The sequence below is a fragment of the Colletotrichum fructicola genome (assembly GCF_000319635.2).
Source record: "Colletotrichum fructicola Nara gc5 chromosome Unknown KSG_Nara_v1_contig03, whole genome shotgun sequence".
Classification (NCBI taxonomy): Eukaryota; Fungi; Ascomycota; class Sordariomycetes; order Glomerellales; family Glomerellaceae; genus Colletotrichum; species Colletotrichum fructicola.
Window position 1 is genome coordinate 2,291,389 of NW_027094053.1, and position 27,074 is coordinate 2,318,462.

The 27,074-nt window shown below is 54.1% G+C and overlaps 8 protein-coding genes across 8 annotated transcripts; 2 read left to right on the forward strand and 6 right to left on the reverse strand.

Annotated features, from left to right (window-relative positions):
- Positions 1-3,585: 3,585 nt before the first annotated feature.
- On the reverse strand, positions 3,586-4,115 carry CGGC5_v005402 (uncharacterized protein; the record flags this gene model as incomplete). Its single annotated transcript, XM_032035675.1, has 2 exons — positions 3,586-3,605; positions 3,665-4,115. 2 exons carry the CDS (start codon positions 4,113-4,115, stop codon positions 3,586-3,588), a joined length of 471 nt encoding a protein of 156 aa, XP_031885466.1.
- Positions 4,116-4,204: 89 nt separating this feature from the next.
- On the reverse strand, positions 4,205-4,467 carry CGGC5_v005403 (uncharacterized protein; the record flags this gene model as incomplete). Its single annotated transcript, XM_066151447.1, has 2 exons — positions 4,205-4,258; positions 4,315-4,467. The coding sequence occupies 2 exons, from the start codon at positions 4,465-4,467 to the stop codon at positions 4,205-4,207; spliced, it is 207 nt and encodes a 68-aa protein (XP_066009199.1).
- Positions 4,468-7,359: 2,892 nt separating this feature from the next.
- On the reverse strand, positions 7,360-8,616 carry CGGC5_v005404 (uncharacterized protein; the record flags this gene model as incomplete). The annotated part of the gene is made up of 5 exons (XM_032035676.1): positions 7,360-7,382; positions 7,438-8,274; positions 8,324-8,377; positions 8,428-8,465; positions 8,606-8,616. 5 exons carry the CDS (start codon positions 8,614-8,616, stop codon positions 7,360-7,362), a joined length of 963 nt encoding a protein of 320 aa, XP_031885465.1.
- Positions 8,617-10,430: 1,814 nt separating this feature from the next.
- On the reverse strand, positions 10,431-11,117 carry CGGC5_v005405 (uncharacterized protein; the record flags this gene model as incomplete). The annotated part of the gene is made up of 3 exons (XM_066151448.1): positions 10,431-10,840; positions 10,908-11,007; positions 11,094-11,117. The coding sequence occupies 3 exons, from the start codon at positions 11,115-11,117 to the stop codon at positions 10,431-10,433; spliced, it is 534 nt and encodes a 177-aa protein (XP_066009200.1).
- Positions 11,118-11,624: 507 nt separating this feature from the next.
- On the forward strand, positions 11,625-13,065 carry CGGC5_v005406 (putative serine/threonine-protein phosphatase; the record flags this gene model as incomplete). Its single annotated transcript, XM_032035678.1, has 4 exons — positions 11,625-11,641; positions 11,702-11,825; positions 11,886-11,976; positions 12,047-13,065. 4 exons carry the CDS (start codon positions 11,625-11,627, stop codon positions 13,063-13,065), a joined length of 1,251 nt encoding a protein of 416 aa, XP_031885471.1.
- A 280-nt stretch (positions 13,066-13,345) lies between these two features.
- Positions 13,346-14,785, reverse strand: CGGC5_v005407 (uncharacterized protein; the record flags this gene model as incomplete). Its single annotated transcript, XM_032035679.2, has 2 exons — positions 13,346-14,303; positions 14,370-14,785. 2 exons carry the CDS (start codon positions 14,783-14,785, stop codon positions 13,346-13,348), a joined length of 1,374 nt encoding a protein of 457 aa, XP_031885470.2.
- A 1,686-nt stretch (positions 14,786-16,471) lies between these two features.
- CGGC5_v005408 (uncharacterized protein) lies at positions 16,472-17,022 on the reverse strand (the record flags this gene model as incomplete). The annotated part of the gene is made up of 5 exons (XM_066151449.1): positions 16,472-16,585; positions 16,639-16,697; positions 16,796-16,809; positions 16,863-16,874; positions 17,012-17,022. The coding sequence occupies 5 exons, from the start codon at positions 17,020-17,022 to the stop codon at positions 16,472-16,474; spliced, it is 210 nt and encodes a 69-aa protein (XP_066009201.1).
- Positions 17,023-24,911: 7,889 nt separating this feature from the next.
- Positions 24,912-26,731, forward strand: AFG1 (the record flags this gene model as incomplete). Its single annotated transcript, XM_032035680.1, has 4 exons — positions 24,912-25,161; positions 25,213-25,296; positions 25,358-25,805; positions 25,864-26,731. The coding sequence occupies 4 exons, from the start codon at positions 24,912-24,914 to the stop codon at positions 26,729-26,731; spliced, it is 1,650 nt and encodes a 549-aa protein (XP_031885469.1).
- Positions 26,732-27,074: the final 343 nt, after the last annotated feature.

Genomic DNA, 27,074 nt, shown 5'->3' on the forward strand with positions numbered 1-27,074 from the left:
TTGCTACTGCATGGTTGGGAATCCCGAATGTCAGTGCGGCGCCGTTGTCATGGCCGTGATCATGGCCGTGTCCGTGTTTGCGGGTGACCCAGTGTCGAACCTCGGAGCCCGCTCTGTTCATCCCGGAGCTCTTGCGCTGCCCCTAACGCATCTCCCTGCCCCCTCGTGCCACCACGTCACCCACCCGCCGCCGCCGCTCAGTTGCCCGTACCTTGTGTCGATTATCCGTACCTATCTGCGAGACGCTGTCGGAGAGCCGACACTCTGCAGTAAGTTTGGGTTGCAAGCCGAGCCCGAGCCCGACAGACCTTGCCGAAGCAGCTGGGCCCCGTCCGAAAGCGGCGGGGTCACGATACCACGATGAAGCGATTCAGGATCCAGACTTGACGACAACTGCCGTAGCTGAACACGGACGCCCCGTCAAGGGAGGGCAAGCGAACTGTTGTCATTTTGAACCAGTTCCAGTCTCGTCCAAAGGGTCCTGGGTTTTGAGGGGTCCAGATCCCCATGAGTTGCCACAGGCAAAGCCGCATCGGCTCCCAGGCCTCCGGGTCGATCCTAATCTCGCCGGCGTATGCCGCCGGGGCAAGGAACCTCAAAGGCTCACGATCTCTCAACCCCACATGGACCACCACGTTCCACAGCTAAGGGTAGTTTCATGAACTTCAAGATCGAGCACGCCAGCCAAGCTCCGACGAGCTCGTTTTCCCCCCCTCTCCCCAATGCGCCTTTTGATGTGGTCGATTTCGGGGCACGCGACTTCCGTCTCTACCCAACCCAACTTACATCGGTACGGTTCGCTTACCTGAGCCTGTGGCTGAACACCAGTCGATGGCTTCGGTCAACAGACGCCCGACAAAAAGGGTCTATCGCCGCAAGCGGACATGACATGAAGCCACGAGGAAGCTCTTAGCGATTGATGGCTTGTTAGGCCTCAAGCCCGGCCACGCCTATCAGAGCGCCTGCCGGACTATGCTGGGCAATGCCAAATGTCCTGCCAGGCGGGATCACCATGGGACGTTGTCCGAGCGCTCCCCAACGAGGCTACCCAGCTTCCTTCATCTCCTCCATCGTCACCTCTTGGGACGGACCAGGCAAAACGGTGCCTCCATCTCGCACGCGCGGGAGCCGATCGTGCGCAAGCAGCGTCCCGCCTCGCAGAATGCACTGCAGCAGAGAGCTTTTGCCAGCGACATCATTGCGACGACAACGACGAACGACCCTCACTGACTATCCGCGCGTGCTTTAGGTTGTCATGCACGCGACCCGAAAATCAGCTGCTAGTTATCCTTTTTCTTCTCCCAGCCCCACGCCATGCATGCTTCTTTTCAAAAAGTCAATGCCTCTGAGGGTCGGAAAAAATTCCTTCCCCGCCTCTGCTATGCAGACCACTGTTGGGACGTACCGGGGGCACCCAACCAGTCAAGCCCGCCCCGGTCCACTCCGACCGCAGACGCCGTCCGGCCCGGGGCCGAGTCCATGGTCACGGCGCCAAGGTCCCTCCGTGCGGCGGCAGGCTTCAGGTGAGAGTTGCATTGAAGCGCCAAAACATTAGGTGTGATGGCATTCAATAAGGAAACCTATGGAGACGGGTAAGAAAACCGCGAGGTCGGAGTTGTGCGTTGGCATGCCAGAGGTTCATTGGCGGCTTTGCCGAGCTGTGCATGCGTGCGTTTTTCAGCTCCAGCAAGCTGACGCCCCGATCACAACCTCAAACCATGTCTAATCTCCAAATCCACGGAGGGTATTTTGTCGCTCAGCCCTGAGCTGCACCATGCAACATTCCGCTTTCTTTCGATGCGCAGCCGTTCGAGCTGCGCAAGACGTGGTGTTCGCTCCGTTGTGCGAAGGAAATTGAGTCTCACTCACAGGTGTGTTTTGTTTCCTCGCGGCGGGCAGCGGATGAACGGGTCCCTTGGAAATCGTGAACGACAGACCGTTTCATTTCTTATTCTCCGTAGTAGTTGCCTATTCCCCTTTGACCGTGCGTCTGCCAAGCTCCGCCATGCATCGTATTCGAATTGAGGCAGCCCGAAAAGATCGCCACGTCGGACAGACATTTTCAGCCCTTTTTACGGGGTCGTCTACCCACTTCGTATTATCCCTCCTAGTTACCTAAGATCAGCCGTTTTTCTTTCTTTCGGGGTGTATGTAGGCTGCGGCTGCTTGCAACAGCCAGCCTGTAGGGATAGCCAACTCCGCCGCCCTGCCCTTTTTTTTTTTTTTTTTTTTTTTTTTTTTTTTTTTTTTTATTTGGTGCCCTTTGCTGCACAAAAGACGCGATTTCGCTCCAATTGAGGCACGGGCATTGCTGGCTCTCCACACATGTCATCGGTGACCTCCGCCTGCCTGCTCGCCGGCCCCTCCACTCCCCGAGGCGACAGGCAAATACATATTCGTAGAGGAGGATGCGGCTGAGGTTTGATTGGGCCCTCTTTGCGGAATAGTCTTTGCTTTGCTGCAGTGTTCGCGAGCCCGGAGCCTTGTTGCTCCTTCGCGGATTAGGTCAGATGGAAATCCTTCCGCATGGCTGGGAAATGAGCTGGACTTGCAGGAGGAACTTCTGCATGCTCTGCATCGTGCGTGTGATATTGGCATGGGTGCAGGATCAAAGCATATGCGGTATGATGTTCGATCTGGTGTTTCTCGGGAGGTTGGTCAGGGTGAGACTGTCTGTGTGCGACAGGATTGTGCGCCTCCTCCCGCTCTGTGTTGGTGGAATGATATTGTGTTACTGCGCTGCTGCTGTCAAGAAGATGAGATTTAGTGTTCGAATCCGTAGCAAAATGTCAGCGTTCCATTCGAGATACGTATCCAAGAAGCCACTGGGCATGAGCTGAATAAGGGACTGCTGTTTTCCGAGGTTTATGGTTGGCGTCCGCCAACAAACCTCGTCTCTTTCAGTGATCATGAGAAAGGATGACTGCACTCTCGCCTGCTTCATCCTGAAATTGACTGATATGGCAAAATAGCTGTCCCTGACCCTAGCAAGCTCGTCATGCTGAGTTCAACTTATAGCTGACATGAGGTGACAATATCCCATAATATTCGTGATGGCTGAACAATAACGGGCTTGGTCAATAAATCAGTAATGTGGACACGAACAGACAGGACTTCTTACAACGTATATCCCCCAGAGGGCAGAAGGTAGGCACTACAAGGCGAGACGGTAGGCTCATTCGACAAACCACTGTTATTCGTGAGTGAAGCATGGCTATTCGAAAAGGCAGACCCGGCTAGAGAAGATGATAGAATATCCTCAGATCTGCAGGTTGAGCATTCGGGTTGGCCCCAAACAGAAAGTGTAACAAGGATTCCAGCTGCATCACACCGAAAGCAACAATGTGTCATATCGTCAATATCATTCCTTAGTACCTGATCCATCCTTCCATGTCGTTCTAGTATGACCCATGCCCGATCGCCGGTTATAGACTTTAGAGAACCAGACCTCGATGAAAATAGCAAAGAAGAAAACATCAGCATGCTCTGATCAAACATCAATCCGTATACCAAAGATACCCTCGCCTTCTATGCCCGCGAATGGCGTTCAAGTGATGCTAGACATCATAAGATGCCATTACCAGCTTACTCCTTGGCGATGATGACTGAGGAAAGAGTTAGCATCGCAGGCTTGCCAATCGTACGAAAGGGGGAGATGACTTACCAGCAGATTGCTGAACGATCTGCGTGATCTGGGGAATCAGGGCCTGGTCAATGAACTGGCCCAGGTTGACCTGGCCAATGCCGTTGATGAGTCCGAGGTTGAGACCACCAAAGTTGAGGTTGGCCAGGTTCACATTGCCGAAGACGCCTTGCTGCTGGATGGCGAGGATGGTCGACAGCTGCTGAAGCTGGAGGAGGGCGTTGAGGTCAAAGTTCTGGGCGCCAAAGAGGTTCTGGAAAGCCAGGACGTTAAGGTTGTTGACCTGGCCGAGCTGGCCGAGACCCTGGAGGTTGAGGCCGTTCAGGGCGAGGAGGTAGTTGAGGTCGAGGTTCCTGAAGCCCTGGAGGTTGTTCAACTGGGAGAGGTCCACGTTGGCGCGGGGCTCGTTGGTTGTGGGGGCGGCCGCGGCGAAGGCGGCGAAGGCCGAGACGAAGACGGTGGAGAAACGCATCTTGATGTTTGGTGGGTTGGGTACACGGGTTGAGTGTGGTTGATTAAAAGTTATTAATATCAAAGTGAGCACAGCTCTGAGTAGTTCCTTTAAGGAGTGATTTTGGCGGTCTTGAAAGGAGCGAAGTGAAAACACGAGCACAGCTGGTAACCAAGTTAGTCTTGAGGATCTCCGCGAGTGTAGACATATGCGATCTTACCTCTGTAGATAATGAATGAATGGGAATGAAGGAATCGGACCGGATGATTGACTTGATTGGGTGTGAGAGAATGGGGAAAAAGAACGCTTGATACGGCGGACACGGGGAAAAATTATATACATGAAGATTATGAGGCGGCGATGCCAAGCTCATGGCACTTGCGCCATGCGCCGAGAGGGCATAGGAAGTTTGGACCGTTGCCAAGGACGATTAAGGTGAGATCTGCGCTCGGAAGAGTTGAGAAAGAGTCACCCGGTGCGTATCAGAAACCGGGTGTTGCTGGGACGGAAGAGTGTTGGATCAAACAAGTTGGCAGGGGAGGTTGAGGGCCAGGGGTCAGGAGATGCATGCATGGCAGGGGCAAAGTTTCTTCGGATGAGCCAAGCGAGAGAACGGCTGGGGTCGGGGATTTGAGATTGGGTATAGGAAAATCAAAGCCACCAAGATGAATTATGCGAGCGAACACACGCGTGTTTGTCTACAGAATAGCTCATCACCTTGCAGTAGGCAGAATGATGTTACTGTTCGAGTGATCCGAAGGGTTGAGCCAGTAGGCTGGCACTCTTTTGGCCACGCCGGCCTCGCTGTTGTCCGAACCAAAGAAAAGGATGTTGGCGAGGGGATCAAGGGGAAGAAGGAATCATACCTGTACAGGTCACACGCCTCACTTGGCAGATAGCTGAGGCCCAAACAACCTTACTTGATGGGGCCTGCGGCTACTTGGCCGACATCAAACTTTAGGAGGGGGTTGGGTAAGTGCTCGAGGAAGAGCATCACGCCGGAAGCTGACGAGGCTTTGGGGGATCTCCAAGCCGGCAGATAGTCCTTCCAGTCTATCATTGTCCCGACCAAAGGCAATGGAACGATGTCAGGATCTGCGACTAGGAAATCGAGGAAGAGCTACTTCCGTGGGTTCGGCGAAAATGCCACCGCAGAACAAGGGCGGTGTCGACATCGGATGAGAAGAACCGTGGTCGATTGTCATCTTGTCGCTCCCGCCAGCTCCAACACACCCAGAGTTTCAAGCAAGAGCTGTTGCCGCTAACAGCCTGTTCGTTCCACCCGACCGAACTTGCACGATATGGCAACGTATCACCATGCTAATCCATGACCAACAATAAGAGGCAAAGATAGATCCGATGTTCACCAAGAGTCAGTCTAACAACCAACAAAGACAGCGGATTGCAGGATAGTTCTGAAAATCAAACTTGTCGTCTTTCACGGCCTCTGGCACCGCTGAAGAAAACGCCCAGGGTCAGCCTTGGTCCCCGAGAAAATGCTCCACCCACGCTGGAGTAGGTTATCGCAAAAGCTCCGAGTACGAGGGTCGCGAGAAAGAAAGAAAATGTTTGCTAGTTGGATTCAACGCGGCCTGTTGATGTGTGGTGGAAATAGGGTAACGCAAGGACGCTGCAGCCAGCTGCATGGCTATCCCAGCTAAGCGTATGGACTTGGGACGGTGCTGAGATGCCAGGAGTGTCATCCGAAGACTGAAGGGAACGATAAGGAACTTGCGGTCGGATGACATAGGGCCGGATTCGAGCCCATTGCAACTCAAGTCTTCTGACAGCCATGGACGGGATGAAGTAGAGTAGAGTTGGTGCGTGAGTGACGGCGTCACATCGTCCTGATGGGCTGGCTGCCCAGCCGGCGAAGCGGCGTTCAGAAGGCTCGGGATGTCAGACCGAGACCGTGGCTTGTCAATTGCGCCTTGGTGTTATAGGAGAGCAGGGCCGATGATTGGGTGTTTCCATCCAAGGAAGGACACTGGAGCAGATGAGCGATGGAGAAGACCCGTGGAGGGAACCTGAGATGGGAGAGGAGAGGAGAGACGTGGACCCATGCAGCGGACGTCAGAGCGGCTCAACTAAGGTTTAGTGGCAAGGTTAGCCTCAGCAAGTGGAGCATCTGTCAATTTTTGGACCCCAAGGCGGCCCCTGCGTCCGATTCAGCGCCCCGCCATTGGTCCGTCGACCCCCGCATTCCGGTCGTCTCTCAGCGGCCCGGGCGCAAGTTGCAACGGTCTGCCACCGGGAACTGTCAGTTGCTGTCATGCCAGGCCCCTGTTCGCGTGCGATCTCCATCTACAAATGTCACAGGTGCCCGTCGATGAGGCACATGCACCTCTCAACGCATTGAGCGATTGATGATAGCGCGGCCTGCCCACGTCACCCTCTCCTCCAGCCCCTTCTTCCATCTCATGTCTTGACGGCTCGGATCTTGGGCAATTCCGTGGAGATGAGGATGCATTCGCGTTTGGCCAATGCATTTCGCTACCAAACTTTGCTATCATTGAAGCCTCCAGAGGGAGGGAGGAGAGATGGTATCACGCCGACAAGAGACTTGGATTATCTTATCCACTCCGACATCGTCTGTCCAGAGTGATCGGTCAAGTTCTCTTTACCATTGTATTCTTTGTGGTTTGAGGTAGAAGAGTGCAAAGGCAGACAGAATGTTGGAACTGGATGAAGGCTTCCACGATTCGATAGGAAGCAGAATGGTGCATGCATGTGGCATAAGTCAGTAGAAAAGTATTTCTTTACCTTTTGCACACGTGCTGCTCTTTGCGAAGTAGACAATAAGCTTAAAAGTTGTGATGGTGCCACGGGTCCGGGCTCTTACCAGGATCCCTTGACTGAAACCACGAACCGCCCCCAGGATCAGCAGGACTCGAGACAATTCTTCTTTCTTGATACGTCAAAGTCATAATATTTTGGCAGATGCATGTTTGTATAAAACACATTAAGTACATGCAGACCCCTGTCTTCCAAGACAGCCTTTTGGTAATGCACCGCGACCCAATCCGGATTCCTGAGGAACCCTTTTCCCAACTCTAAGCTCATCGCCCCTGGCATGACCCGGGCCTCATAGCAACGGCACTTTATTGCTCCATATCAACACGCCATGCGGCGCTGGTATCCTCGAGTCATGCTTGTGCGAGGTTTCTGTGATGCGGCAGCAATCCTGGCGAAGTGCTCATTCACAACCAGACAGAAGGCAGGTCCACTGCGACTCGTCCAGTGATTGAGAGCTTTGAGGGCTCATTTACTGCTTGCCGCCACTCATGCCTGAAATGGAGAGTTAGCGTCAAGAATACCACATCGAAATCTCAAGTTCACTCACCAATCTGGATGCCGTTGACGACAATGCCCTGCTTCATTAAGCCAACAAGCTGAACGGGCTGGATGAGACCAACGGAAGTCAGTTGAGCAAGTTGTTGGAGCTGAGCGAGCATGATGAGCTGCTGCTGGGCCTGGAGCTGAGCGAGAGCGTTGACGTTGACAACATTGTTGAGACCCATGGCGGCCAGGAGAAGCTGGATATTCTGAAGGACCTGAGCATTGTTGTTGTTCTTGTTGTTGTTGTTGTTGTTGTTGTTGCCTCGGTTGTTGCCCCTCTGAGCCTCCTTCTGGGCCTCCTCGGCCTTCTTCGCTGCCTCCTTAGCAGCATCCTTCTGGGCCTTCTCGGCCTCCTGCTTGGCCTTGTCAGCCTTGGCAGCGTCCTCCTTCTGCTTAGCGGCCTCCTCCTGGGCCTTCTTGGCGGCTTCTTCTTGCGCCTTCTTGGCCGCCTCCTCTTCGGCCTTCTTCTTCTCCTCCTCGGCGGCAGCGTCGCCACCCGCAGCGGGAGGCGCAGCAGCAGGAGGAGTAGTAGCCTGAGGAGGAGCAGCTTCGGCGGGGGGAGCAGCTTCAGCAGGAGGAGCAGAGGCCTTGGGAGCCTCAGCGGCGGGGGCCTCAGCAGCAGGGGCTTCAGCAGCGGGAGCAGCGGGAGCGGCAGGAGCGGCAGGGGCGGCAGGGGCAGCAGGGGCAGCAGGAGCGGCAGGAGCAGCGGCCTCCTCGCGGATGGCAACACCCCGAGCATCCAGCTTGGGAATGCTCAGACCCGACACCAGGCCGGTGGCAATGAGAAGAATCATGGAGGACCTCATTTTGAAAAGACTGTTGAGAATGGAAGAACGAGAAACTGTCTCGTCAGATGAGGTCTTCGGAGTTAATGGATAGGGGCGACTTACGGTGGGTATCAAGGAACGACGGAGAAGCGTGGAATGAATGAAAACAGAGCACAGCTGCTTGAGATTAGTCGTCAAACTCTGTTCGCCGGGGAGAAGCTGCTTACCTCTTGAGAGAATAGAATAGAAAGATGGGGTAAAGACACTGTCCTGAAGAGAAGGGATGAAGAACAAAAAACCATCTCATTGAGAAAGACGATGGCTATTTAAGTTCTGCTTGTTCTGGACAAGACATTAAGCATAAGTTCTCGAGTGGAGCTCATCCGTTATCGAGTAACCTCTCACGGACCAAACATGGCGCTTCAGATGGCATCCATCAGGCCCATGAGACATTCCATCAGGATCACCAGTTTGCGTAACGTGCCAATGGGCTGTGGCGTCTACCTCCCAACTCTCGAAGCAGCATCCGTCCCCACAAAGCAGGGCGGAAGAAGATGGGTTGAGTAAAGCCGGTCTCAGTCGTCCCCGTCAAGAAACAGATGGCACCCGTCAACCTAACTCCCGGCCGCTCCCCCAGCTCCAGTCGTTGCTCACGATTCGTCGCTCGGCTGTTTCGACTGATCTGAGCCGTTCTTGGCGGCTGGGACATCAGACCGCTTGCACCCCCAGCAGTATTTCTCCGCGCGATGAGCTAAAGTCAACCTTGATATCCGTAATGTTATTGACGACCCTGGTCGTCGGGTCTGCTCGACGATGGCTGCGCTCGGCATGCCAAGGCGTGCATCAGGGGCACCCTGTGTCAGAGAATGTTAGCAGATGTTAGAGGTTAGTGCGGTGACATGCTGCGGGTCTTAGCAGCAGAGATCGCTACCCGAGTCCTTCTGACGTCTCATCCTCCACGATCGCCCGGACTACCACGGAAGACACTGGTGCCGCGAAAAATTCGAAAATCACGACTGAGAAAACCAGATTGCAGCTGGCTGCATTGTTCACATCTCTTCTCGCGCTTCCCGGGAGATCATGCGCGATCAGGTCCACGGCAGTTGAAAATAGCGACGTGAACAGGAAGATGGCGTCTAGAGCAAACGGGGGATCCTTGAAGATGTGCACCGATCATGAAATGCCTGGAAAACACGCAGAATGGCTGTCGACGGAGACTGTAGAGTTTTCAGAGAAGGCAGCACAACCGTATTCGCAGGCCAACACGTCTAATGCTGCCGACCTCGATTTTGGGTTTGGATTGCAGGCCCTTGCTTCACAAGGATCGAAGACCCGATGTGACGTGCTGCAAGGGCGGACTGCATCTGCGTTTCAGGAACAATTGTTGGAAATAACCTTGATTTAAGGACGAGTGCTTATTTAAACTTGGCGAGGCTCGACCAACGCCTTCGGAGGGAATGTCTATCTGGTGCATATTTGTATGCGCTTGCGGCTCGAGGTGGCCCGGCATGGCACAGTAGTCCCGACTTCGGGCAGCACTTGAAGGTCGACGTCTCATTGACGCGATGCACGTGTGAACTAAGAGATGACACACGACTGAAGCGATGTGAAAAAGAAGAGAAACAAAAGAGAAGATGCCATTGGCTTGTCTTTCATCAAGTGACCGTTCATTAGGATATGTTTTGCCTAGTTGCTTGCACAAACTAGAGTAGACGGCGAAGCTCCGGTTGTACCTGGGACAGGCTCTGGCGTCCCGCGCACTTTGAATCTGGCGTTGTAAATCAACGTCGAAGCATTGAAAAACACAGAGTTAGAAAAGTGCCGCGATCACTTATGGCAACGATCTTGATGAGTGCAGGAAGAATCGGATGGGTCATTTTGGACGGTCCAGTGTTCGTCCTACACCACTAGGTTTCTCCATCGACGACCGCTCGTCATGGAGTCGCTCCCCTCGCGCAGATTGATGACCTCGAGTTAACCAACGTTGTATGGGCGACGCCTCATCTTGCCATGAGCAATGTAATCAGGCTGCCCTCCCGTGCTCTTGTTCACGAGCACGTGGTTGGGTTGATCACCACAATGCTACCAGCCGGTCTCATGCACTTTGCAGACCCGAGCTGGAGGCTGCTTTGTGTGTGATTCGTCCATTCCTCGACAGCCCGGAGAAGTTACGCCGCATCGCGTCGTTGAATAAAAATGGTATCTTTGATTGTACAAGTATCATATGTCGTCACCTTGAGGCCTTTGGTGTCTCTTTGCTCGGTCCGTGGAATCCCAACCACTCCCCCAGTATGCCACCCGGCTTTGGTACTGGGCACTCCCTCCGCAAGCGCTCCTCTCTCAGTCGTAATGTCTCTTCATCGCCGACTTGGTCAAAGTTGACGATGCCGTCCTTGATCTCGGGGGTCTCGCGACGCTTCCGCCTCCTCCGGCGACCGTCCTCTCCAATCATGATGTCGCCATCGGCGTAAGTGACTCTGGGTGCCGGGCAGGGTAGCAGATGCGGCAGTCCGACGACGAAGAAGCTGGCAACGACTGTGGTTGCGAAGAGGGATGAGGTCATTCGCGACCGCGGATGGAGGGGGTGTGGTGGCATGATCGCGTCTTTTTCTTGTTCGGAAAGGAGGGCCGATGGCTTGTCTGGTGCAATTGGCAGTCAGCAACCCAGGATTTGGCATAATCGAGTCAATCACGAAGATGTGCTCACCTATCGCCGTACCATGCTCGCTGAGAGGGGCAGATAATCCGGGCAAGGTCCGCTGAAGAAGGCGGGAACCTTGGAAGTGGTGTGGATTATTGCCTGCGCTCTGAATTTCTCGCAACCGGCCCGTGAGCGAAGCTCACGCTAATGGTCGGATTGCAATTCAGGCCACATGATTGGATTCCGGCGTACTGGAGTGGGGCCAAAAAGTGCCATGACCTGCCAACGGCTCTTGCCTGAGGATCTGGTCTTCGGGGGCCGTGAAAACAGAATTTCCGAGCTGAAGTTTCGTTCCGTCAAGTCCCGGGTGTCGCCTGGGGTTGGGAACGTAGCGACAGGGATGGCGCTGTACCCACTACATGCTTCCTCGCAGATCCACCCCGGCGCGGGTCGTGGGTGTAGGTGGGCTCTTTCACTGATAAATGATAAGAATTAGCGCGGTTAGGGGCACAGCGCGACCTACCGCCGAAGCCAACAGTAAAGCAGTTCCTTTGCACGTCTCCTGCCGTTGACGCCATGCTAAATCTGCCTTGATCGCGACGCAAATAATTTGCCGACTCGACCGGGGAAAAGCGACGCGCCCGAATCGCAACAACAACATCTTTCCTACGACTTTGCGACGTATTACGAATATCTCATAAACCTCTTTGACCAACGATCGCGACTCGCCGGCCTCGGTCGCCGCCACAACACCGACCAGAGCGCCCCTCCGAGATCATCGCTATGAGCGACCTCGATAAGTGAGCAAAACCGCGGCTTAGATCGGTCAAGAGCTTGTCATGTGCTAATTCTCAATCCAGAGCTATCGCGCAATTGCGTGCCTGCCGCCCAATCCCCGAGGCGCAAGTCCGCGAGCTGTGCCATAAGGCACGCGAGCTTCTCATTGAAGAAGGCAATGTCGTCACAGTCACGGCTCCCGTAACGGTACGCCTCCGTCAGACTACCATGCCAACATCGGACCGGCGTTAATGTATCTCTTTCCAGATATGCGGTGACATTCACGGCCAATTCCATGACTTGATGGAGCTCTTCCGCGTCGGCGGCGACGTACCGGATACCAACTACCTTTTCATGGGTGCGTCACCGCTATTCCATCCCAATCTTGACCCGGTATGTGGTATGCTGACATTACCTTCGACGTCTAGGTGACTTTGTAGACCGCGGCTTCTACTCCCTCGAATCCTTTCTCCTGCTTCTGTGCTTAAAGGTTCGCTACCCCGACCGGATGACCCTTATTCGAGGCAACCACGAGTCCCGCCAGATCACAACCGTATACGGCTTCTACGACGAATGCTTACGCAAGTACGGCTCCGCAAATGTATGGCGGTATTGCTGCGACGTATTCGACTACCTCGCGCTTGGCGCCATCGTTCTCGGCGCATCACATACCTTTAATTCTACCCCGGGCCAAGAGCCCGTCGGCGACGACATCGAGATTCAAGTCTGCGATCAGAGTGGCTCGACCATGAGTCGATTCCCCCGCCAACGAAGGCCACAGAGACAGCCGACTCCCAGCAGCCCCAATGGTGCACCTTCATCGTCCGGCGGCGACAAGACTGGCCCTCCAGGTTCTGGCGCATCGGGAAGTTCGTCGGGGTCACTCGGCAACCCTGCAGGAGCTATTCTTTGCGTCCACGGAGGTCTCTCCCCTCTCATTGACAGTGTCGATAAGATCAGGCTTCTGGACCGGAAGCAAGAAGTACCCCACGAGGGTGCCATGTGTGACCTGTTATGGTCAGACCCAGACGACATCGATGGCTGGGGTCTATCACCTCGTGGTGCAGGATTCTTATTTGGAGCTGACATTGTCCGAGACTTCAACCATAAGAACGATCTTTCACTCATTGCCCGCGCCCATCAGCTGGTAATGGAAGGCTTCAAGGAGATGTTCGACGCTAGTATCGTCACCGTGTGGTCGGCACCAAATTACTGTTACCGGTGCGGTAACGTCGCTGCCATCCTCGAGCTTGCGGAAGATGACTCTGGCACCGGTGTGTTCGCTCGCAGTAATGGCGATGTAGGCCGCAGCGATGGCGGTATCAAAGGCACCGACGACTATGTGTTGCTACCCGGGCCAGCCAGAAGATACCGCGTTTTTCAGGCCGCGCCGCAGGATTCTAGAGGAATGCCGGCCAAGAAGCCGGTGGCCGATTACTTTTTGTAGTTCATCGAAGAGGTTTCGAATGGCGTCAGGGGGCACGAGTGAGATGAATACTAATCTCGAGGATTTTTTCCCCCAAAAAGAAAATAGGAGAATTTCAACCATCAGCTGACATCGTGAGCAATGCTTGGGCTGATATATCCCGTGTCTTTTGATGTGTACGTACGTGCTGGTATGAGATTCGACGGAGGGAGCACTGAGCGCCACACAATTAACAAAAAGAGCAAGCGAATTCTCTAGTCTAATATGTATACATGGACCCCTTTAACACCAAAAACACCCCTTATACTACATGATACTGCCCCCGGCCTCTGCGAAAAAGCTTCGGCGTCTGACGGGCCCTCTCCCCGAACGCGGCCTCGTGTGCAAGATGTCCACGCTCCCCGTTGATCCAATTTGCAAACAGGCCCCCCGTCTTTTCACCGTCTACAAAAACCTTGGCTGCAAAGAGAATCTCCTTCTCTAGCCGGTCGTGGCACTGGCCTATCATCGCCGCAGCGCTGGCGAGCGCCGCCGCTTTTTGTTCTTCTTCTTCCGGGGTCTTGGGGGTCGTGCGGTCCGTGGCTTCGCAAAAGGTCGCGAGGTCTTCAAGAGTACGACACGTGTCCGGGGTATCGAACAGCTCAACGGGGAACTTTCTGAAAGCCTCGAGCAGCGTTTCGATCTGCCTTTGTATCTCGTAATCAGGACTGCTGGCCGTTTGACGACTGAAACGAGTGGTCATGCTGTCGTAGAGTGTGACGAGGTCTGCTAGTTGGTCCCTGACGGCCTTTTCTTCTTGATGCGCCGGATGGAATTGACTTTTCAGGGAAGCAATCCTGAGAAGTCCTTCGACGCTTTTTCCATGATAGTGAGTCTGACTTGTGTCGGAGATGATCTGGTCGTTACCAAAGGAATGCTGGTGCTTGCTTTCCTTTCCATTTCGATCTCTAGAGGGAAAAGGATTCAACTTCTTGAAGAGTTCGCGGAACCATTTGTTCCCCTCTTCCTTTCCGCCACGAAGACCGCGCGCGCGGCTGTTTTCTGTTTGTTGTCGTTTGCCAGGTGTACCGGGCAACTCGTCGCCCTGTCTTTTACGAGAGTTCTGGGATCTCGCCGGCGAAATATCTTCGCCAATGTCGGCCCACCACTTTGCATCTCGCTCCGCCTCTTGTCTTTCTTCTTGTTCATCTAGTTGGCGTCTGATGTGTACGGCTCCGCTCATGTCATGGGCCGCACGTGGCTCAGACACATGTTGTCCCCTAAAGGAAATCGGCGTCAGCGCTGATTTTGCGAAGGCGGGGTCGACAGTTGGCCATGGCTTGTACCTGGGAGCTGGAGACAATGGTTGAACAATTCCGGCGGCTGGTGCTTGTGACGGCGCCTGGATCCCGAAGGCAGCTTGCGGAGGAGGCGATGCTCGTCTTTGGGCCGCAGACGCGAAGACCAAGCCCCGGTCATCCTCTGCCGGAGGAAACGGAGATCCTGGCGGTTGAGCTATTGACGGAAAGTCAAGTTGGCTTGCCGCGTTCTGGTTGTCAGGAGGAAAAGGATATTCTCGGGGGCCGGCCGGAGGAGAAATAGGCGATACTTGAGGAACAGTCCGAGTCGGGGTTGACGCAGTCGGCGAAAGTGGTTCAGCTGGAGATATCGGGTCGCCCGTGACCTCCCCTGAAATACCCTGCTCAACTTCCTCCACCTGCATCAAGAGAAGCTGCTGCTGCTGCAACAGCACATTCTCCATCGTAGCAAAAACATCGCTCTCATCTTCAGCTAGTCCTCGCATATTAGTCAAGAAGATGGCCGCATCCTCAGTTCTCTCAGCCAACCGCTGAAACGCTTGTAAAGCTTCATGGACATGACCACGTCGGTATCGGATCTCGGCTAGATGTCTCCCGATTTCGACTTCTTGAGATATTAGTGAACACCTCAAAAGGTCTATCCGCTGTTCTGAATATTGAATTCGTGTTGGTTGTGGTGACTGCTGCTGTGGCTGTTCATGGTCCATATTGAGAGATGGGGTGTCGAGCGTATGAAAACAGACACGAAACACTAAAAACGACAATGGCTTGAGAAGACAGTGGGATTAAACACAAACAAGTCATGGGGATCTTGCTTCCTTTAAGAACATTAAGAGACATTTGTATCCGTGTCGTTGTCGGGCTGAAGGGAAACAATGGCCGTGCTCCCCACCGTACGTGGTCTTTACATGTGCCCGTTCGCCACGTCTCTCATTCAACATCTGATTTTGCAATGCTGCTGCGATGTGACAAAGACAGCTAAGAAATCCTAGGGACTGGATTCCGATGCCCAAAGAGGTGTACCGGTTTTGGTTCTTTTCGAGAGAGGGTGGTGGTCGAGAAATGTCGTGTAGCCTTTGTTTCTTGTTTGCCATCTCCTGAGCCCCCTTACTTCAGAAGAATAGGACATTCTCTTCTTTTTTCCTTCAACACCCTGATCCTCTTCTCTTTCGACGCAGATCCCTGGAACCCTAATTTCTGGCAACGAAAGCGCGACTTGGCTTTCAGCAAAGCTAGTCTATTCTCAGTCCCAAAGGACGCGTTTCTGAACAATTCACCTGGCTCTCTCGTCTATTGTCTGTTTCGTCTGTCGGAACGCGGCATGCGAGCTGGGTCGAGTTGTTGTTCCAGAGGAGGTCGCGAGTTAGGTGCGGATGAGGAGGAGCTATACTGGCTCCATACGATGTCATGGGCACCATACTGCGGATGCGTAGATTCTTCTTGCGGCCATGGGAATGCTCTCAGGTTGCCCGTCTGTAGATTTCGTCGGTCTTCCGCGCTAGAGTCTGTGTCGCATAAAGATGCGGGGCCGGAGTGGCCAGCACTTCCCGTCCCCAGATGAGGAGAAATAAAGGACTGAGCCTGATTGAGAGGGTCGTAGACCGCGTACGGTGAAGCGGTATGCCCCTGACAGCTTGTCGGCAGAGAGGTTGTTGAGTTTGTCCGAGGAAATGCTGGGTGAAAGTGCAGAGACTGGTTCGACGCGTAGCTTTGCATGTTAATGGCTACGCTACCAGAAGGTGGAGTCGGGTCTCCTGGAAGCCATGGTTGCTGGCTTTGCGGGACGTGATCGTCGCTTGGAAATCGGGGCCCTCTAGTCTGTACATAGGCCGGTTGAGGCGGCACACTCATTGAAGCTGCGGAATCCACCCTGTACGGCGGTTGTTGCGCATCTTCTGACAACGCACCATAACTCTCGCTCGGGGAGTTGGATGCCGTGTCATAAGCAGAGGCTGGGTCGGATCTTGCTTGATGTCCTGTTGCAGGAAAGGGCCTCGAGAGATCGAGGGAGTCTGGTCGCCTTGCTGTCATAATGCTATCGAGAGCGTTCACTGCGTGCCCCTGCTTCCTGCCCGCTGCGGCGTGAGCCTGGAAATCACGTCCGTCCCCATGATCAAGGACATCCGTTCTCAAGTACTGGTCGACTTGATGATCGCCCAGGCCGACTTCACCGAGAAGCTGTCGAAGTTTCTGGTTCTCCTCTGCGACTCGGCGTGCAGCTTGCTGAACTTCGGCTGAAGCCTCTATGCCCTTGAGCTGGCAGTCACGAAGACGCTGCTCGAGTTCCTGGACGTACTCTTTCTTGCGAGCTCGCGAGCGGCGTTGATTGTCCCGGATGCGGTTCCTTTCTCTTTCCTGCAGCAAAAAGATTGGTAAGTTGTTTCTCGCGTAAATCAGAGCAACAAGTTGTTGGCCTGGATGTTTGTCAGAAGTTAAAGATGTAAGGTACTGACCGCCTCCATTGACACTTGACTGACTCAGTATGGAAACAACAGAAATGTGACAGGAGCAGTTTCTGACAAGTAAAAGGAGCTATGCTCGGGATTGAGGGGGGGAAACGGACGGGGGAGTCCCTTCCAGATGGGCACGAATGAAAGCCAACCAGGTGTCTCAAGATATTGGGCATCTACCAGATGCAGAAGGTAGTGGGGTAGAAAGCCTTAGCTCACGTTTGTTGCATCCGAGACGAAGCTCGAGGATGGGAGCAGCAATATGAACTAGCGGGCATTGAGAGGGCCAAGAGACTTTAGGTAAGGCATTTTTCTGCACGCAAAAGAAAGCGTCAAAGCCGGCAAATCATCAGTAGCCTGAAGAGATTTACACTACACTGCGAGTGGAGGACTACCTGCCTGACATGGCCGAGGCTGGTCCGACGGAGTGTGGACAAGGATGCTGGGGTTAGCTGGGCTGGGGTCGTCTCCCAGCATACTGCGAGACTAGAGCCAGCCCGTGCCGCTAGGCGGGATAAGGAGACCACCGACCATGGAGGAGGCCCGGAAACCGGGACATCTGGTCGTCAGATCAAAGTTCAGGCCCGAATAGTCTCGCCTTCGCCGATGGGTTTTATCGAATAGCATCATGAAGGTGAATAGCTGAAAGAGACAAGGCAATGTAGATGGATGCAAGATCAAGGAGGTGACAAAGGAGCGGCTGAATCTGGAGGCGAAGTAAGGCCTCGGAAGTGCTTGGAAGGAGAAGTAGATGAGGCAAGAAGAGTATGAGCCTCGGGTCTGGCACGAAAAGCTTGCAGACAAGCTGCACGTCTGGCCAAAAGCAATCGCCTCTCGGTGGAGCTGGTATGAGATGCTAGCTGAATATCGCATGCCAGGGGCGAATGAAGTCTGAAGGGGCCGACTGTTTTCGTCACCAGAATCGAATTATGAATAAGATTCCGCAAGAAACGTTACTCTTGAACTGTTGTAAATGGTAGTATCTCGGCCGCAATCCAGGACATCGGTACTCCTTTGAGTAGGAATAGCAGTCGGAGAAGGATTTTATTGACACAGCCCCGCCTTGGCCTTAGAGGTTTTGGACAGCGGCATCACCGACGCAACGGTGATTGCATGAATTGTTTCTTCTGAACATTGAGTCTGGGAGGACGAAAATACAACCAGAAGCTCCTAGGACCTGGCTACGTCGCTACTCCTGCTAAGCCGGAGAATCCGCAGTAGCTTGAGGATGAGGTGGAAGTAGAGCTCAAGAATGCAAGAGGGATGTTTGTGGGCACTCGGGAAGATGAACAGCCATCTTGGGGGCGAGACATGTACTTAGGCAGGCCAACGAGGCCCGGCACAGCATGGGTCTACTCTGGGGAACCGAGACCTGGGCAGTGGTAGATCCTGAATCCCAGGTGTTTGGATTTGTTTGGCCGTTCCGGTTCGTTGACGGGAACTCTAGTGCCCGTTCTGCTGCGAGGCATCGGTTGGCTTGGGTGATTCCATAAATCCAAATAGGTCGATGATCTGTTCTCTGTGGAGACGTGGTGACAAACTCGGTAGGCGAGCTTGCGTAAGGGGGATTGCCCCATGCAGCAGGAAGAAGAGTCTCCCGGACTATCATTGTTTTGCAAAGCCCGCACGACGAGCTTACAGGCTGCAGCAGAGATGAAGATGTCGTCAACCCAACGACGGACGATGCACAACGAGACGCAGAACTCTGTCCCTGGGTTAATGGAGGCGGCGGTGGCGACTGGCTTGAGAGATATCCATATAGCAGAAGACTAGGGGCTTTTCCGTGTTGGAGAGTGTCCAGAATAATCAAGAATTCGTTACGTCCCCGGTCGATTGGATTGGAGGGAATGGCTCCCCTGTCAGATGGTGGTATGATGCAACGGTATGGCCGCTCATGACGATTAGAATAGTCAGGTGTGGGTTCACGGTTCGACCGATCAAGAAGAAGCGGCAGGGCCGTTGGGGGTTGGGTTGGACGTCGGAGAGAGGTCAGGCAGCGTGGTAGGCACGGCGGTTCGTCGATGTTTGTCTCTGCGGGCTTCTGGGCGGCTTGGATCGTGGTTGGCGGCTGGGGAAGCGGCTGGGGAAGCGGCTGCAGGGTTTGGTTGCTGACCAGGAGCAGCCCCCAGGGGGAACCCTTCAGGGTCTGCGTCGTCCTATCTCTTGGTTGTCTTTTTGAAGTATGAGGTGCGTACGTCCTCACAGGAAGGCACCTACATAGTAGTCACGTAGTGTATACAGACGCTGCAAAGCAGTTCACTAGACAAGGGGCGTCCGGCAGGCACACTGGCACAGCATGTCGATTACGGTATGGCCTAGCTAGACGTTCCATGCATGTCTCATTTGGGAGGCAAAGCGGGATGAGTTGGGGTTGCAGTGTGCGCGTGTCGGTGATGAGCGACAGATGCAGGCCGGATAGAGCACCCAGGCTCAGACGGGAACCTATGAGTAACCAGTCGGGTGAGAGACAAAGGATGGAGCATGGAGGCGGAACGAGGGAGCGAGAGAGATGTACAGGGCCTCTGGGGCTCGGACTCGAGACTCGGTGGACATGAGTATCGAGAAAAAGAGAGAGAGAGATAGACAGAGCATGGTTCTGGTTGGTAAGGTTAGCTGCTGGGTATTTAGTCGGAGAAGGATTGCTACTTGATTACCTACCTCTATCCAGGCCAGACTAGACCAGACCAGCCGTTGGAGGCAGCCACAAAACACCATGACCACGGGCCGGGGGTGCCATCTTTGCTCTAGCTTGCTCTAGCTGCCCCGGCCCCGGTTGGAGTGATGCTGGGTTTTTGGGACCCCACGATCGCCGGGCAGGGAAGACTGGGGGGGGGGGGGCCTCAAGACATCCCAAGACAAGGGCGCACTAACGCTGTCTCGCCGTTTCCTGGCCCATTTGGCGTTAACAGCATGGAATTACCTATGAGGTAGCACTTCCCTACTGACCGAAGGGGCCAAGACGCAGCGTTTGGTACCTAGGTTGGTAGGTGGTAACCTAGGTAGGTAAGGTACCTAGTAATTAAGGCACGCACATCCGAGCCTTGGCCGCCCGCGCCTACCTTACCTTACACTAACTAACCTTTACCTCCGGGACCCACATAGTTATTTCCAGTAGGGAGGTCCACTTGGCGTGCCTCTCCACCTCTGCTTAGGTAGGTAGCACTCACCACCAGGACAGGACCTGGGCTTTCTTCTTCCCTTCCACATGCACTGAACTCCGGTGCACTCCACCATCGCATCCACGTCCGTTGACGTATCCATCCCGGTATTCGTCCACCTCTTAGTGCACATGTCACGCATCTTTGACGACAATCCTTCTCGTTTGCTACGTAACGAAAAGACGTCCGGTCCACTATTTCGGGTCAGCTCTCAGCAGCACAAGGGCTTCGAGAATGCAAACGGTGCTGAGGCGTCGCCGCCGCCAATACATGCCATACGCACCCACGCAGCACATGACGGCTTGAAGATTTCATTCTTATTTCATCTTTTGCCTCTCTTCCCGTCTCCCATCTCGGTCTCAAGAAAGGCAAAGACAAAAAAAAAAAAAAAAAAAGCGGCTCTCGCCTCTGCCACCTCCGACCTCGCCCTGGCTGGTTCAATCAACTTGGAGAACCGCACTGCATTAGCCTGCCTGCCTTGTGTGTGCGCCCATGGCGTCCTGGCCTGCCTCGCAGCCTCCCGGGTGCCTTCCGCTGCCACTCCGTACATGCATTAGCCCTGCTATCACGCTTCGTCTGCAGCCAGGCGGCATCCGACTGCCAGAGCACCTGATCCTTCCGCTCCAAATTTTGCGATTGCCTGGTCTTGCCGGCCTGCCCAGCCTGCTACCGAGTATTGCTTCAGGCACTCGGGGAATCGTCTCGAAACTCGTTGCTGAAGGCCCAGCCATCACTTTTCACTTCCGTCCGACCGCCCATCGACCTCAGCTGATGGTAAGAACACACAGCTCCCAGGTGGCCAGCCCATGGAAGCCTGCCTCCGCTGTAACCGTCAAAGCCTTCCGTCGATGCCAATTTCGGCGTCGTGGGTCGTCTATTCCTGGCAAAACATTCAGCAGCACACATGTGATCTAGGGGGGTGGAGGAAGCATAGAAAAAGAAACCAACCCCCAAAGAGAGGACCTGTCGGCTGCCATCCTCGTCTTGATGATGCCTACGCGCAATCCGAGACTTTCTACACCGTGTGTCTCACCCAACAGTCGTCTCTTCTTTGGACATCCCACGCCCGTCTGATAGGTTTGAGCTGCTCCGCTGGTCCGCAGCCAACCGGCTGTGCGCTCGGTACTCGATTTCTTTGCGGACCCTCGTCCGGTCACTTTTTACCAGCACGTCAGCCATGCGCTGGTGACCTTGATGTGGTACTCGTCAAGCATAATGTTTTCCAAGTCCGCCTTTCTTTGTATCAAGAGACTGGCGTCAGAAGGACTGTTGGATGCTAGAAAACGGGCTCTTGCCTGCACGAATCGACGCTCGCAAGCCTGTAATCGTGCCTGAACAGCTATGCTGAGCGCATCCTTGTAGCATACGGCGCAGCGGTCTGGTATGTGGCCTCCGTCTGGGATCGTGGTAGGTATAGGAAGATTTCCTCCCTTGTGACGTGGCGTGCAGGTACTCCATGTCCACACTGGCCGTAAGTGAGCTCGCAACGGCAAAACGGGCAGCTGTTGTTCTCTCGGAGCCACTTTGACAGACATCGAGCTCCTGCGAAATGCCCGCAAGGCATGATCAAGGGGATGCTGTCGGAATGCCTCCTTCCGCTTTCGATCTCAGTCTGCTCCTGAAAAGCCAGACGACTGTATCGGCATATCTGGCAGATCAAGTCTTCCGGTTTATCGATCAAAAAGGTGACCTTGGGACTGGGAAAGAAGCATCTTCCCACTTCAGGGGCTGTAGGATCTTGGGGCCTGAGCCAGCTGCTAACAAGGGGCAGAAACGTCTTTTTCAGCCACGAGTCTTCCTCCCTTTGCCGTGCTCTATTACGTCTCGTTGAAAAGTATCGTTTTTGAACCTTGCTAATCCCTGGTACGGTGACCATTGTGCCTGGTTGAGGGGCACAGTAGGTTGTTCGATTGGTGCAAAGTCGACTCAATTTGGGGCGGCGAATGGCTTGCCGAAATTGTGCTCCAGTGCGCGTTGGTTTCGAGATCTCTTGCAGAGGCCCTTCTCGTCTGTAGTTATTATATTACCTCCCGAGATAGGGCAGCGTCTTCGACTTGGAATCTCACAATCACGCTGTTCGACGAACACCGGATGTTCAAAGATTCCCTTCACCATATCGATACTGACCCCTTGATCGATGCTCTTTTAGACTCGAAGTAGAGGCACGACAACAAAGCCAAGCACCTATCAAAGACTTGAGTACCTACTTTACAGCTCCGACTGTCGTCAGGTCAAGGCGCCCAGGGCGTCGCAGCGGGATGCTGCAACTGCGTAGCCTTAGAAGTCTAAGCCAACAGAGACTCATAAGGATACTTCTGCACGTCTCCGAAGATTATCGCTATCAGCATCACACCGTGTACGCTGGTAATTGAGGTCACATTGCACGGCTTGATCTTCAGGGACCTGTCCTGGAGCACAACATGAGTCACGGACAATTTCTAGTGTAAACTCCACAAAATTCACGGCCACGGGCTCGGATCCCGAACTCGAGATCTCAATGCGTAATAAAGATGGCACCGAGCTCTGATGATCAGTATTTCAAACCATCTGGCATCGGCCGTGATAAATTGTGAGAGTTGCCCCTCGCGCTGATGTCGAGCGATTTCGATAAGACTTGTAGCGCGTTTAAGGCACGGCTACTTGGCTTGATAATATCGTGAGCTTTGAGAAAGTGGATTAGTATGGCATCATTACTTATACTAGAGGACTGTTTGAGCATCGTTGGCCGTCTGAGCGAAGGATTGAGCCCCACGACCGCACTGAGCAGCCAGCAATCTTGCCCCCTATTGCTTCTCCCCGTATTTCTCAGGATTGTGGGTAACAACATAAGTCTTCAGGTCTTCTCCTTCGCCGACAGTAGGCCAGAAGCTCACATTCGCTGCTCGTTGCTGCATGCTTCTATTTCCAGGAGTTTGACGGGAGACCGATGCCACGATCTTTGACTTAGGCACCACCAGCTAGTTACAAGCTTTGCTGGCTCCAGTATGCAAGTGTTGCTACATCGATATTGAGGATTCTCCCCGAAGCCACCCTTTGCCAAATTTGACTCCCCGGAGTACCTTAAGGCCTACGGCGTACCCAGCACTCTTCCGGTGTGTGCATTGGTGTGATGACAGGAAGCAAGACACGACAATGCCGTGTACCACCGCTAACGCAGAGACAGCAAGAAATCAGCCGACGGTTGCATGCGATGGATCTCTCCTGCCTTTCACCTTGAGGCTCAGGGGCAATGTAGTGAAGCCTAACGTCCGTTGGGGGGTAACGTTGACAGGGATGGATCTGTCCGCTCAGGGTTGGGCAAGCATGCTCTTGGGGATGCGTACCTGGGTCATGAGAGTCCCAGGGTTCTTTGGACCCATGGATGTCTAGACCTTACGGAGGCTGCAATAAACCGTTCAATGTTTGAGACAAACGAGTGCGCCTCCGCGGACTACGGGCACCTAACCTCAGCGAACCCCCTTTTCCACATTGACAGGCTGGGTGAGGGATTGCTTCTGCCTGGAAACCCCTGTGGATATTAGTTGAATAGCCATTAGCTTCTCTAACATGACATGAGGGCTGAAGGCCTCAATTTTGAACGAGTGCGAAAGCACAACATGATGCGAGGCTGTCGGGCAGTTGGGCAACCGATCTCTGGAGGTCTAGATCTTTGGTCTAGTGCTTGCGCATCAGGCCCAGCCTGTGGCGAATCGAGTCTAGAATCAACAGTACGGTCTGGAATTCCCACAGAATGATCTCCAACAACACTTGGACGGGGCTCTGCGAGCGGCTCCATCGGCATTCAGGTCAATCCGAGCTTGCCAAGATGTGCCTGCTGATGAGGCGCACTCTTAGTGTGTGAATGATTTTCGCGCTCTTCTGTTGAGAAGCAAAAGGTTCTTGTGACTCCCCTCAAGTCCTTTGGTTAAAAATGTTCGCTTCCGTAGAAAACCCCATCCCATCTCATCCGGGATTAAAGGAGCCGGCTCGTGTCCCGAGATACAATTTCTGTCTGGGGCTCCTGGTTTGACTCCTGCTTACACCGGGATCCAAGGCTCTGGGGGGATGGACGCCAACCGCGGACGAGAATCGCCACGCGGTGCAGATTATGTTTTTCGAAACCCACCCAGTGATGTCAAACATGCCTGGTACCAACTTGCCAATCATCTGTTGAAAGCTGTGGGGATGGCTTTGTGTAACCCCAGAAGCTGGAAATTTACCGTCGCGTGGATGCTCAATGCAGATGATCAGGAAATCTAACATGTCCGATTGATATATACCTTGGCCTCTTGCGAGATGCTCTACTTGAAGCGCAGCTCATGATTTGGTTCTCATACACATTCGTCCCCAGCGTTCAACCCGGGGGTCACCGGGGACCTTGTCAATGCATTAGAGAATGAAGGCAAATTCAGTGCAGAAACAACGAAACCGGTGTTCGTCCGTATCAAAATAGGTCTTCATCCGACTCGACAATCCCACGGTTTGAAGGGATGAAGTTGGTTTGAACCATCTGGTCTGAGCGCCAATGCCGAAGAAGCTGAGGCCATCACCAGCCACATCCGATGCTTTGGTGCAGCCAAAGGATGTCCAATCAGACGAGGAGGAAAGGAGATACTTCGGCAAGGTGGGGGGCCCCGCGACGGCACTGACAAGGTGCCCTGCGACCGCCAACAGCAGGCGGGACACTGTCACGCTGAACACCGAAGAACGAAGAATCCGGACAGGATCCATGGATGTCTTCCCGAGGTCAGCCGTGGCGCCCGCTCCACTAACCCGTAAATTCGGCACCTACAAGTATCGCCGGCAGGCATAGCGTCATTTTTTAATGTGCTGGGCGACGAAAGCGTTTCTGTGGCTTCCACATCGTCCCTTTTGCATCTTCTCGTTCAGCCAATGCACCGAGAGCGCGGACCGCATAACATGTCTCTGCGCGCATCGATTCTTATAGAGTTCTGTTTTTGTTGATCTGCCCGCAGCCCACCATGCGCGGCGTCGCTGCTTCTTCCTCCCTCCCCCTCCGTCGCCTATGCCTGTCGCCGCCGCTCGCCCGAAGCCTCCCGAGACAGCCCACCCTCCACCGCACACTTTGTACAGCCTGTCTGGCGAGCAGGACGAGTGCCAACAAACCCAGAACCACGGTCGCGCAATGTTTTCCGGCGCCGCAATACGCGAGCTATGCTGGACAGAGAAGGGCAGCGTCAGCGGTAGCAGCGGCAACAGAGGGGAACAACGGTGGGTTCATAGAAGCCGAGGGGAGAGGCGCAGGAGCTAAAGGTGCAACAGTGACGAGAGATGACTTTGGTCCGATCCAGGAGTACGATCGCCGGGTGGACAACGGCATCTTGCGAAACGACGAACACCAGAGAGGTGAGCAGGTTTGCGGCGCAAAGGCTAGGATCACATGCTAATGCGATCGGGTGGGCGACAGGCATCATTCAGAGCCTTCAACACCTTCACGACGAGCTCGTCAACTACCAAGCGCCAGCAGTCGTGCACCCGACTCTCGATTCCCTGAAGCCTGCGAAATCAGTGTTTGGATCCTGGTTCGGCGGAGGCAAAGCGCAAGCCGCGATTGGCGCCATTCCGGCGAATCTGCCCCGCGGGCTCTATCTGTTTGGCGATGTCGGCAGTGGCAAGACGATGCTTATGGACTTGTTCTATGACACCCTGCCAAGCTCCGTCAAGTCCAAGACGAGAATCCACTTCCACAACTTCATGCAAGACGTCCACAAGCGCCTTCATAAGATGAAGATGCTGCACGGTAACGATGTCGACGCTGTGCCTTTTGTCGCTGCCGACATCGCAGAGAAGGGCAATGTCCTCTGCTTCGACGAGTTCCAGTGTACAGATGTAGCAGATGCTATGATTCTTAGGAGGTGAGTTTTGAGCGGCACAAGCTAGGCATGGGAACTGTGGCCGACTGACCGTCAATAGATTGCTCGAATCACTCATGTCGCATGGCGTTGTACTGGTAACCACATCGAACCGACACCCCGACGAACTATACAAGAACGGCATCCAGCGCGAGTCTTTCGTTCCGGCAATCAAGTTGCTCAAGAACCGGCTCCACGTCATCAACCTAGATTCTCCGACAGACTATCGCAAAATCCCAAGACCCCCTTCTGGCGTCTACCACACGCCGCTGGACGCACACGCAAGCTCCCACGCCGAGAAATGGTTCCGCTTCCTCGGCGACCCCGATTCACCCGAGCCTCACCCGGAGGTTCAGAAGGTTTGGGGCCGCGAGATCCACGTGCCGCGCGTGAGCGGCCGCTGCGCCTGGTTCACCTTTGACGAGCTCATCGGCAAGCCTACGTCCGCCGCCGACTACCTTGAGCTGGTGCGCTGCTACGATGCATTCATCGTAACCGAAATCCCGGGTATGACTTACCGCCAGCGAGATCTGGCACGTCGTTTCATCACCTTTATCGATGCTGTGTACGAGTCGCATGCCAAGCTTGTTCTTACGACGGAGAAGCCTTTGACGGAGCTCTTCGTGTCTCGCGCGGAATTGGAAGAGTCGCTAGGCAAGCAGGGCAAGGAAGAAGCTGGACAGGGCGACGGCGCGATGAGTCATCTGCTCGAGGATTTGGATCAGAACATTGATTCAATCAAGGGTCTCTCGGGTCTCTTTTCGGGCGACGAGGAGGCATTCGCGTTCGCACGTGCGCTCTCTCGTTTGAGCCACATGGGCAGTCGCGAATGGGTTGAGCGAGGCATGGGTCTGGAGGATCAGGGTGGTAAGAAGGAGCGCGACGACTGGGCAAAGGTACGGAGTCGGCAAATGGAAGACAGCATGTGAGCAAGGGTGCATACGATACTAGGCATACGCCCGCTGGGTCGCGGGCTTGGCGACATTTTGACATTTGCCTCTTATCATGTATCAAACTCTTTTCATTTTCTAGGCATATGGTTGATGGTTCAGTCGTGAGCCCGCATCTGGAGGACACTTGCATACCCCGGTCGACTGAGGAACTCCGATATAGATGCTATTACATGAGATATATTTTAGTTTGCGTTGCCTTGTGACCGGGTGTGATAAGTCGTTGTGTATAACATGAATAACTTCTAGGCAATTCTGGTGCAGTGCCACTTGAGCCGCTCGCATGCCGAAACATCATCAGTGTTTAATACCATTTGGACCA